This window comes from Perca flavescens, chromosome 23, assembly GCF_004354835.1.
Source record: "Perca flavescens isolate YP-PL-M2 chromosome 23, PFLA_1.0, whole genome shotgun sequence".
Classification (NCBI taxonomy): Eukaryota; Metazoa; Chordata; class Actinopteri; order Perciformes; family Percidae; genus Perca; species Perca flavescens.
In genome coordinates this window covers 8,330,389-8,342,938 of record NC_041353.1, presented here as the reverse complement: position 1 = coordinate 8,342,938, position 12,550 = coordinate 8,330,389, and the positions used below count along the sequence as shown (strand labels likewise).

The 12,550-nt window shown below is 42.4% G+C and overlaps 2 protein-coding genes across 14 annotated transcripts in view; both read left to right on the top strand.

Moving 5' to 3' along the window:
- Positions 1 to 82: 82 nt before the first annotated feature.
- On the top strand, positions 83 to 1,114 carry spi2 (Spi-2 proto-oncogene). Its single transcript, XM_028571284.1, has 3 exons — positions 83 to 175; positions 267 to 411; positions 786 to 1,114. Exons 1-3 carry the CDS (start codon positions 83 to 85, stop codon positions 1,112 to 1,114), a joined length of 567 nt encoding a protein of 188 aa, XP_028427085.1.
- Positions 1,115 to 4,166: 3,052 nt separating this feature from the next.
- The window catches only part of mybpc1 (myosin binding protein C1), a 34,161-nt gene continuing 25,777 nt past the window's right edge, over positions 4,167 to 12,550 (top strand). For 7 of the 13 annotated variants that reach the window (XM_028570571.1, XM_028570569.1, XM_028570570.1 and 4 more), the window contains exons 1-4: positions 4,167 to 4,468; positions 9,162 to 9,188; positions 11,003 to 11,074; positions 12,127 to 12,342. In XM_028570571.1, coding sequence (XP_028426372.1) covers positions 4,447 to 4,468; positions 9,162 to 9,188; positions 11,003 to 11,074; positions 12,127 to 12,342 — 337 coding nt within the window. In that variant the 5' untranslated portion in view covers positions 4,167 to 4,446. The remainder of the gene's footprint in view (positions 4,469 to 9,161; positions 9,189 to 11,002; positions 11,075 to 12,126; positions 12,343 to 12,550) is intronic. The other 6 variants (XM_028570574.1, XM_028570573.1, XM_028570572.1 and 3 more) reach the window with 3 other exon arrangements.

Genomic DNA, 12,550 nt, shown 5'->3' with positions numbered 1-12,550 from the left:
TGTAAAATAAATTATAATACTCAAAGACTAATTTGATCTAGGTCTTTTAAAAAAACAACAACATGTTTTTACAGTGGCCAAGATGTACTGGACTGCAGGTGTGCCTGTAGATGAAAGTAGTGCACCTGTGTATGATGACTCATGCCAGCGGTGCTGGACGTGCTATGAGCAGCCTGTAAGCATATAGTGTTTGGTACTGGTATAGCTACCACGTGTAGTTAAATGTGTACATATAAGCCTTTAAAGCTGTGTTTCCTGTATCAAAGATTATCAAACCTGCACTTCAGCCTTTGCTGGCCCGCGACTCCCTGCCAACTCTCAGCCATAACACAACAGCAACATTGTCTGAGCGTGGGTCACTGCCAAACTTTGTATCAGCAAGAAGACCTACTAAACACACACCGGGGAGTGGTGAGTTCTCCTTTTTTGGGTTACTAGATATTGTTATTGCCTCGGTTGCTAGCAGCCTGGGGGAAACATTACCACAAAAGTAAATAAGAGACCTTCCCTTTACTGTAAAAAACAATGGAGCTGTGCTCAGCTTAGCTCAGTAGCTGTTTTTACATATCTATCAGATAACCGCAGTGTTTACAGCTTTACCCTCTCCACTAAATGGCATCCCATCCGTGATGACATTTTCTGGGAATTGCTGTATTTAAGGAAATGATTAACTGTAACCAGCACTAACTGTTTGGGGCACAGCTGCCATGATATTCCCTAAATCCATCTTTTAAATCCCTGTCAAGTCTTCATTCTGCCACTTACTGTTTGCTAAATTTTTGCAGGTGGAAAGGTGCGACTCTTTCACTTTCTGTTTGAGATGTTGGAGGATCCGACCATGGCCCACTGTGTGTCCTGGGTGCCAGCAGCCGCCGGCGTTTTCCGCTTTTCCTCCACGAACAAGGACCAGGTGGCAGCACTGTGGGGGCAGAGAAAGGGCAACAAGAGGCCCATGACTTACCAGAAGATGTCCCGCGCCCTCAGGAACTACGCCCGGTCCGGAGAGATCTTCAAGGTGAAGAAGAAGCTCACCTACCAGTTCAGCCGAGAGACACTGATGTCACTGCATAAGTTTCAACAAGGAGATTTGTTAAGTGGACGAGATTTTGTGTAGCTCATATCATGTCCTATACGACTCTAAATGAGCTTTATCTTTCCATTATGAATGAGACAGATTCACAAATCAGTTTGGTCATCTTGAAGTTAGTACATGCATTTAGTTTGTGGTGTAAATAATTAAACATAAATAAACATATTTTAACTCTTACAGTGCTGTCATTATTTTATTTTTGTTATCTAAAGACAACTAAATCATTGGATTTTGAAAACAGACACGATAGGCCAACTACCTGCAAACATGACTTATCTTATAGACATAGGTATTTGTTAGTAAGTAAGAAAACTATAACAAGAAAATGGTTACAGCCTGAACCACCTATATTAGAAGACTTTATTGAAATCAAGAAGGATACCTATACAGTAGGCTAATTGTGAAATTGACCTTTACTTTAAAGCTGCAAGTAAGCTGATCAATAAATGATAAATGGATTTAATAATTGAACCTGGCTTTTTATGTTGTAATTTTTTTAGGATGTAATAAAAACAATGTCTTATCATTGTCATCTAAAGGAAATTAATGTGATGTTTTGTGCATGTGGTGAAATCAAGATGTTTCCTTACCTGTTTTTATTATTTTATTTTTTGAATTTTTTCTTCTTCTTACCTTTCGTATAGTTTGCTTGTGTATCCTATTTTTTCCTTTTTTTGCAAGTATGTTTAATTTTGCTTGTACTTTTTCTTTCTTCTTTACAGTTATATACTTATACATATACAAATACATGAAAGTAATGATGAGATATTTGTAAAAATAATGACTTCTGAAATACATTTAACAAAAACTTAGTGTGGGGGAAAAAAGAAAACAGTCTTGATAAAACAGTAATATTACAATTAGAAGAAAAAGAAAGACAATACAAGCTCCCATCTAGGGAGTATATATGTTAGTAATCTAAACAACATTAAAAAGCAACAATTCATTTTCCAACCAGACACTTAGTATATTATTGCCGGCCAACATAACCAGTAGCATAACCTCTCAAAAGGCAGGTTAGTTTTCTCACTGAGTAGATTTACTGAGACTTACACTGACATTCTCTAATATAACAAGAACACTATCTTTCCCCTGAGAGAAAAAAATCATGCAGCAGCCTAATGTGCCTCTTCACCTGTTGACAAGTGTGTTTCACTTCATGCAATAGCTTTTGCTGGCTGTTACGAACCAGAGGGTGTCAGTGTAGTCCATCTCAAAGCAACTCAGCCTCCTTCTCCCCCCGCCCCCTTTCCCGTGTGGTGTGACCTCATGGCTAAATCGCCTCTGTGATGTGAACCCTGGGCCGTCCCGGGCATTACCAAATGGTTTTGTGCTGTTTGTGGCGGACCCACATGATGCTTCCTTAAGCCCAGTATTTACTGCTGGAGCCCTCTGCGGGTTATAAATGGGCTAACTGAGCTATGGGTGTCTGATACCAAGAAAGGCCACATACTTTGAACTGAATTATGAAAACAGTCATTTAAGGAAAGTTCATTAATTAAAAGCTTCCACATCATATAGATGTGTGTTTGCTTGCAGTATAGATCCAATTTAGGTTTCATTTTAGAGGTTCTTCCTGTAAGCAAATTTCTGACGGTGGATATAAACTGCATTCCTGTGCACAGACAGTATCTACAGCCCCTAAAATAGAGCTGTGCCTCGCCTTGACTGTCCTATTGGGTTGTCCGAGGAATCATTTGTGCATGCTTTAAGTGCCCTTCCTTGTTGAGATCATTAACATCCTCAAGTGGTTGTGATATTGTTAGATTCTCCGCAGGTGCTTGGTACTGTACATGTAAAGACGCTTCAGCACCAGGCGTGCTGTTGCTCGTAAATCCGGCAGCTTTCAGCCTTCTTGTTAAATCTTTGTTGTCTTTGACAACAGACTACACCTGATTTATCACGTGTTTGACGTGCTAAAAAGATTAATTAGGACCAAAGGCGCCACATCAATGACATAATTCACAATGAAACCCTCTTTTCATGTCAGATCCACATGTTAAATGTCAAGGTTTATGACAGCTTTCTAAGTATAGGCCCTATAACCACCGCCCAGGCATCTCCCCAGTATTTATTCGCCAGTTTGGAAAGCCTTCTGTTGTTGGACAGCATTCACCCTGGATTAGACTGATATCTGCCACCTGGCATCAAGTCGCTGCATGTCTTTTCTTTTATAATAAATCCACAGACTCTCTGAATGTGCTGCATATCACCTGGGATTGTCGGAGAGTATTACATCAGCCTCAGACCTGTGACAATGACGACACCTATCCCTTTTTATATCCCAACTTCTCCTTCTTCACCTACTTCTGTAGTGCTCAGAGGATACTCACCTCTGATGCCCCCGCTGACAGCCCTCACCCTGATCCTGAGGGGGAAATCTGGATGTAATGATGACAAATCTAGTCTTAAATGACACCGACATTTTGAGCAACGCTTACTTACTCACTTAGTTACTTTCTTGCCAAGGGTTAGATAAGAAGATTGATACCACTGTCAATACCACGGGGAGTTATGTGCACTAGTTTTTGTCCGGCAGGTACAGATTTGTATGGATTAAACAAATTAGAAACATGTTAATTAGCTTTAGAGGTGCTGGTACTGGCAGTGTTACCTGTTACCTTTTAAACATTTCCCCGTTTCCAGTCTTTGTGGTAAGCTAAGATGACCAGCTGCTAGCAGTGGTACCGACCTTCTCATCTAATTCTCAAGAAAGTGTGAAAGTGTGTTACCAAAATGTTAAACAGGCCATTTTGAGCAATTTCACAGGAATACCCAGCCATGAATATGTTGACATTCTGTGAAAATGTGGGCTCTGCAGAACTCATAATATTTGAAAATGAAGTTGTATTGCTCCAACTTCAAAGCTAATATATTGGACTTTAATCCAGTAAGCCAATACAAAGTAAAAATGCATAATTTTGATATCACTTCTCTGCAAAAGGCAGCATAAAAAAAACACTTCACATTTACTTCTTATCTAAAAAGCTGGCACAGCAGCCAGTGGTTAGGGGACAGTGATGCAGCGTCCACTACAGAGAGGAGGAGCATGCCACCTCGCTATATAAGGCCTGAAAGCCTGTCCCTCCTGGATCTGTCACTGGTCCTCCTCTCCTCCCCCCACTGAGATTTCCAAACCGTGTCCCTGTGTCCTCCTCATCTCCCATCACTCTGGTCCAAGGAGTCCCAGAGTTTTTTTTCTTCTACCGTCCTATCGATATCTCTCTCCCTCCTGGACGAGAGGGCTACCACGCCTCACCTGGCCTCCTGTACAGTCACATTACTCTGAGGGCACCCACCGACCTACCTGTGCCTTTCGATTCCTTGACACTTATTTTCTTGGGACGCGGCTCAAGATGCCAGAGCCAACAAAGAAAGGTAGGAGTTTTGACAGTGAGGTTGGGATTTGCATGTTGCCTCAAAACTGAAATGAGATCCAAAATTAGCCTGCAGCATGTTTTAATTCATTTGATAGCAAAAATACATACATTTAAGGTCATTTTGTGTTTTAATTTTTAATTTCTTTTATAAGTGGCTTGTTATATTTATATTTACTGTCATTGTTTGAGGGGAGCATAGTCAGGCGACTCCATCACTTTATGGCTTGCCTGACTGCCAGCTTGTTCATAGGAATCTTCAAAGTGACTTTGACAGTGGTATAGTATTACTGATGCATGGGGGCAAGAAAAGATTTGAGGTTTATGAGCAGATACTGTTGTTCGGGGCAGTGATGAAGTGAGGTGGAGGAATGTTGATGAGTGATGAGCCGGACACAAACAAAGACCTGTGAAGGATGATGCAATTTGAGCAAGGGCAGGGCTGTATAAGGATAAACAACAACCTGATTGTGTTTGTCTTTGTTTTGATTGATGGAAGCCGACCCGTCAGACTTGCCCCCGGCACATAATTCAACTCCTTATTCAACCACACGTAGCATCTCAACCCATCCTCTCTCCTCCACACCATAACCTCACTCATCTGTACCAACACGTCCATCAACATTCCCTTTTAATCCGCTCTTGTCTGTCATTAGGATATGGTATTACTCCCACCCTCCCATTAGCCCAGCTCTTTTAGGGGTCTGCCGTCGACCCAGACATGCCCATGTAGAGGATGTAGAACATTTTGTTTGGATCTTGGAAGCCTTCCTGATGAGAGCCGATACAAGTTTTTAATAAACTTGTTATCCTCCAAGTGACAATTGATCTGCCTGTGGCTGGCATGATTTGACACTAACAGAACCCTCTGTACACTGGACATCTATTTCTTGTCTGTATGTCCTGGAAGAGAGATCCGTCCTTTTTTGCTCTTCTTATTTTTTGCGCCGAATTATAGTTTCTTGGGGCAAGTTTTTCTTTATCTGGACTGAGGGTCTACGGATAGAGGGTGCCCTTTGAGGCAAATTTGTGATTTGGGGCTATATCAATAAAATTGACTTGAACAGTTTGCTACATTTTGGAATGTGAACATTGCACTTTCAAGATATGGTTCATGAGAACTCTTTTACAGACACTGATATGTTTGGGGAGATGACAACTTTTAACAGCCAGCTGCAAGCACCAGAATCCCATTCCACACAACTAAATCTTATCCTGATCTCTAATTGGGTCATTCGCGGTCAAGAAAGTGTAGGCGTTCGCAACAGCCACAGAAAAACCAAGGTCCTGAAATAATGTGAAGCCTAGCTTGGCCTTTATCTTTACGCACCTTTGTACTTTTGATTGTGTACAGTGCAGTTGCCCCCATAGTGTTCATCCACTGCCAAAAACATCCCTGATCCCCTCAGAGCCAAAGCTGTGGGGAAATAGAGACAACAGATTCCAGTCTGCTACAAACACTACCCATAAATAGCTGCATAGCCAAGAGCAGCAGATAAGTAAGAGAAGAAAACTATTGTTCTTTAAATGAGTCTGAACAGCTGAAGAGGAGGAGGCCAGCGCTGTTGTTTTAGACACCCCACTCTCAAGCCTTTAAAAAGTTCGAATCAGAGATGACGGACTGGCTGAGTCGCCCGAAGAGCTCTTGGGACTTGGATTCTTGTCCCTGGAATAGTTCAGAATGAGCGCACTTTTAATCCCCATCCCTTGTTCCCTGCCATCTCCCTCCACAGCCACCAAACCCCTCATCCTCTTCCTGTGCAACACACCAACCCAGACATCTCACTGCCTCCCGCTGGTTGGCTCACTCAGAGGTCAGACACTTTGCCAGTAAACCTCTGGCCCGGGGCCCAGAGCCCTTACAGTACTGTCCTCGCTGCCACTCAGTTTTGGGTTTCAGTTGTGAACAAGCCCTTGTCTTCACCTCATGATATTTACTGTCCCTAAAGTCTGTCACTCTCCCTGGGCTCTGTCCTCTGTGCTGTCGCTTTGTGTTACAGAATACCACCTCGTAAATCAAACCCATTTTCAGATACAGGTGGGAAACCCTGTCAGCAGCTAATTGTCACCCAAGAACAGCTCTCATGTCTCCTCAGACTCCTAAAGTCTCATAGAAGTTCTTGTCTAACCAGAATTAAAATAAAGAACCACAACAAGGGTAAACAGTATCATTAGGAAAAATGAAGCTGTCAACGGTTTGGCTCACGTCGGAGCCTGTATGAGCCCTTCTGTCTGCACGCCAGCAGGGGCAACAGCTGAAAATACCTGCAGCCCTGTCAGCTGCACTGGGAGTCCTCAGAGGTAAAACAAAACCTTTCTCCACTCTCATTAGCTCAATGGAGATGAGACAGAGAGGCTCATTCTAGGGTGTATGATGCGACCCTGTAGGATTGTGGCCTGGTGGCCAGCGATACATTGTTTTGAAGTGAGGTGGGAGTGCGGCTAATTTTGACAAGGAATGCTCAGAGGGAATCATTACAAATGGAAGGATATCAGAAGCTAAGGTGGTATGCTAAGGGATATCATCCAGCGATGGGTGGAAAATGGCTGTTCATAACGGTGCATAGTCAATGGACATACATGGAATAAGAGGGGCAGTATTCATAGCCTGACTGCAAACAGCTGGCTGTGAGAAACTGAGACTCTCTATGAAGGGAACAAAGGTTTTTCTAAAGCTACATATACTCAAAGGCTGTGATAGGTAACAGGATTTCAAAGAAACATCAAGCTGGTTGTCTTACGTGATGGCAACAGAGACATCAACTGTGGTCACTCCAAATATGTATCACTAATCCCCCTTACCCACATCTTTCTTACCAATCCCTTTCTTCTCACACATGCAAAACCCCAAATGAATGGTTGAATGAGGCACTGCCGTTGGATGACAGCCTGCTTTAAGTCACATTAACAGTTATCAAATTCAGTCTCAAGGATTCATACTGTATCACATACTGCGACCAGTCTGGTTACATCATAATTTTTCCCAGATGTTATCATCCAAAGCTGGATTTACACTTGGACTAAGGGGTTGAGCTGTACCAATGTAGATGTTGTCACGGCACAGGTAGTACTGGTAAAATAACATCGTTGTTAGATGTAGGGGATTCCCAGGAAGATTAGGTGGTCGTCTAGGCGTCAGCTAATGGGGATCCTTATAATAAATACAAATACAAATTCAATTACCACTAAGCCCACAACAGGCCAACATAAATTGAGTGCCAACACAAGAAAAGGACGGAGGCCTTACCTGAACTTTAGCGAGCTTGACTAGTTTTCCGATAACGCTCCACTCGTCAGCGAGTCGGGCCAGTCACTGTGGTCCTTAACAACCGTGTACTGTGTTTCAGTTCATTTAGGTTTACAAATATACACTAAACCAGCGTAAGTTTTTTGATTTATAGTTCAGCATCGGATTTTACCCAAACACTAAACACGTCTGTCGTACTCGAGCAGGCCGTATTGTGCTTTAATCATCTTCCCCAACTGTGTGCCCAGGCTTTCATTTACTTGACTCTAGTCATGTTCCATTTATTTGGCAAGTGAATTGTAAGCAAACATTTGAAATGATGCAAAAAAGAAATGCGAATTAGACACATTTCCATCAACTGGTTCGCAGCAAAAATAAACTAGGCTACGCTTTGTGTAGTTTCAAGAGAACACCACCGTAAAGCGCCTGTGTACAGAGTAGAAGAAGCAGAGGTTGCAACCGAAAAAAATAAAAAAGTCACCATGGCCATCTAATCAATCTACGAAAGAAAAAAAAGGAATGAAGTCTTCAGGAATTTGTCCTGATAATTCATGGATGAGACAGAAAAATACATTGGTCTCCTCATGTACCTATTATTGCTACTACCAGCTACGTTATCGCACGTTATGGAAATATATCCAGGAAGACGCCGACAGCGCAAACAGCTGATCACACTGCTTTTCTAATGTAATACTACAAAACGTGCATACAAATACAGTACCAGTCAAAGATACACAAACACAGCTGATGGGAAGGTTTTCCTTGTCTCAGTACCGAGTAGGAGACTGCCACGCAATCACAGTGTTTACGTTTTTCGTTCACTGTGATGAAGTGACGATCAAGGTGAGCAGAAGTGGAGAGGCTTAGCCTTTATACAACTTGCTTGTCCTTATTATCATCACAGATAATTTAAACTAATTGAGCTTGAACAATAAAAAGAACAGGCCGCCCCAGATATTTTATGACTTGTCTGAAGCATGAGTACTAAACAACCTTAGTGGCTGTGTGCTCCACTAACCCACTAATAAGAAAAGAGGTTGATTCTCTAACCCCGTCATTGCATGCCAAGTACTGTATAGATGCTTAGATCTGTTGATGCCCTGCATTGAGTCCGGTTACAGGTTTTAAATGTCGTATCCAAACATGTTCTAGTTACACCACCACCATCACCATTAGTTTCATAAGTCTAGACGAGGCAGAGGGCAAACAAATGGCGTGTCATGGGGCCTTCTTTCATAATCAGTTAAGACAACATAGTGTCTAAGCACGAGGAGCCTTCTTTCTTTGAGTCATCCGACTCAAAGAAAATATGGCTTAGTGGTGAATGGATATTAATAAAAAAGAAGTCAAAGTGCACGGAAAAACATATTTTTGGTTGAATAGGACATACAGTCAGACTACTCGTTATCATGTTTGACAGTGATGTGTTTTTCTTTTCTTTTTTTAGATGAGATGCCAAACGGCCAGCCAGAAGGTGAGTGGACGGTGATATCTAATCTCCCGTCACTTTACAGTCCAACAGCTTATAGCTGCACAATGTATGCAAAAGAACAGACATATATTCACCAAAACAAGGGTAGTTGCATAAGTGAAAGAAGGACAGAGTGAAGAGGAAACCAAGTGAATACATCTGTCAAAGTGTACACATCAACGGAGTTCAGGCACTGGGCAAAACTTAGCACATCTACACATGTACCGTGAGGATTCATTGCATCTCTGAACCTGGCATGGATGTGCAAACACAGTCGCATAGGAGTGTAAATGTGAAGCAAATAGTCGGCGGTATGGATGTGCTGCTGTGCTCCAGAGTAATCTGTGGCGACGACCAAGCTGTCAGCATCTCTGACATTCCTCTTGCCACCCAGCTGATCCCTCTCTGTTGATTCAGCTGACGCCCCGGCCGCCCCATGTGAGCAAGGTGCTGGCATGCCGTTGGCTTTTTGCTGGCGCTGGGGTTTGACCTTGGAGCTGCAGCATCTTGAGGCTCCAACATGGTCAGGGGGGAGAGCTCAGCTTTTTAGGGTCTAACTAAAATCTTTCCTGGGGAAAACTATGATTTGTCAGACAAATAATTTCCTCAGCGTTATTTAAAAATGCCAGTCGGATCTTAGCGGTCCACTAGCTCATGATTTCCAGTAACCAGCGTTGGGCAAGTAACTTGAAAAATGTACTCGTTAGATATTACTCACAGAAAAAAGTAAATATGTTACTTTATTAATTACTTCACTACATCAAAAGTAATGAGTTGCATTACTTGTTACATCACCTTAGTTGCTCCTACACCCTACACAACACTAACACAAACAAAGCAAGGTGAGTCCTGAGCTGCAGCTAATGTTAGCAAGCCAGCTAAGAAGACACAAAGTAATTAAGATATCTTTGGAGTTACAGAGGGTCGCATTTCTCCCCTTTTGGCAGAGGCTAATCGTCTCTCTCCACTTCTCAGTCCTGCACCAAGCTAACATGTTCGGGATGAGATCAAACTGATTTCATCCCTAAATCAAACTTCTGTTAAGACAGCGAACAAGTCGACCCAAGCATAACTGGATAACTGAGATGTAATCCACGTAAAACAAAAACAGGAAACCACTTTGCTGTAACACAATACTAAATAATGCATTACTGTCCAACAACACGTGGACAAAATAAGTGTAGTGGTAACTTGCATTTCATGATCCAGGGAAGCCATTTCCAGTGCAATTTCTCTAGTTTCCAATAAAAGCACGTCTTTATCTCAAAGAGATTATAACATTTTAGGTATATAAGCAATGCACAACACTTCCAGCGAGTGTTGCGGAGGTGCTACCACGGGTGAATCCTACACAGCCTACGCCATAAGGCAAAACCACCACAACATCAGTACAAAGTATGATTCGGCTTTCAGCCTTGGTATTATTTGAACATAGTGTGTTTATTATTTTGCATTTGAACTGTGAACCTCAATCCCATTTGCATAATCCTAATCTTGACATATTAACACTACATCTGGTATATTTATGGGCAGGAAAATAGCCCGACAAGAAGCTTTTCCTGTGTTGTATGAAATGTGAGAATGGTCTGAAAAAAAATGTATTTATTGCGATAAAGTGTGAATGACTATGTGCAGGATGGTGGGTGTAGATGGGTGAGTTGGTACACCTTTGGGTGTTTTTATGTCTGCTTGTGAGCGTGTCTTTGTTTTGGTGCGTATGTTCGAATGCGAGACTGAGAGAGGCACTGCAGATGCTGAAGCTTTGTGCTTATAAAAAGCAGCTGTTCCATCCACCACTATATTTGTCATATGCTCAGAAAGTGTTGCGCCAGACAGTAACGGTGCCCTGCCCCTACCTGAGATTTCCCTGGAGATTTCTCCACCCCCAGGTGGGTAACCCTGATGCCCCTTTCACTTGCCCCAGAATGTTTCATTCTTTTGCACATTCACATCACGTGTTCGTTTGGTGTGTGCCATCACGATTCCCCCCCCCCCCCCACGCCCACACACACACACTTAATTCACTCTGAGAGGCCTATAGGTGCACTTTTTCTATGTAGGTATGATTGCTCAACACACAAAAATTTCATTAGGTTAGCTGTAAGACCACCACCACACTCACTGTTTACATATCCACATGCCTGCACTGCTATACCTTCAGTCTTGACGCTTGTTGCTGTCAGTAACTCGTGCTGTGGCTGTCTTTGCGTTTGTGTAACTGTGTCAGCACACAGGAGGTATAGAGGGATTGGGGATGTTTGGTTTTACTGACTCTGTTGCCTCTAGTGAAAGGCCAGCAATCTAAATGTAATGGTACAAGCAATGAGAACATTTCATACATACAGTACTGTGTGTTTGACATTGTAATGTGGTGTGAGTCAGTAAATCCATTGATCCTTGATCACTTTACAGTATAAATATGCAATGACCAGATAGATGCTCCACTGGTGCAACTGATCAAAACATGAGACACGATGGCATACCATATTTTTTCTTAAATATAGTAAAAATAAATAAAGTTGAGTTTGAATGATTGACTAGCAGCCTGACTCTATGGAAGGCAATGTCAGTCAGTAACCCCAACATTTTGGTACAGATGGATATCTCAACCTCTATTGGATGGATTTTAATGAAACTTTGTGCAGACATTCATGGTGCGAAAAGGATGAATGATTTTGGTGATTTTCCCTCAAGTGCCAACATATTTTATCAATTAAGATGGTAAACATGGTAAACTACACCCGCTCAACATCAGCATGTTAGCATGCTGGTGTTAGCATTTAGCTCACCTTCCTTACCTAAATGTCACCAATTAAGATTGTGGCTATCTGGTCATTAGCTATTTATACCCACCTCATTTGAGCAAGCATTATCTTGCAAGGCTACCAGTAGTTGTGCCAGATGCTTGCTGCTCCAGCCTGGCGCTTTGTCTGCTGTACAGAGGCGGTAGCAGAGGGAAAAGAGCCAATAGAGACTGATGTGAAGAAACCAGAGCCCACAGAGTCTGAGCCATTACAGGCTGTGGTGGCTCAGGAGCCGAGACCCGCCGAGAATGGCTCAAACCAACCACAGGCTGGTGGGGTTGGGGTAAAATATCAAGCAGAGTCCGGTGACTCTACTGTAAAGGAAGAGAGCCCTTGCTCTCCCCCACCAACAGGTAAGTATACCTCCTAAACATGAATCAGTCCCATTTCTCTCTCAAAATGCATGTTTACCCCTCTAGCTCTTCCACTTAAATTGTAACTGAAACAAGCCCTGGAAGTCATTTCAGTTGCACACTATACAGCTCAGCAGCATGGCAAAATGATCTAAAACCTAGATTTACTCTCAGTTGAAAGCTATTAGATTACCTTTACTTCCTTGCT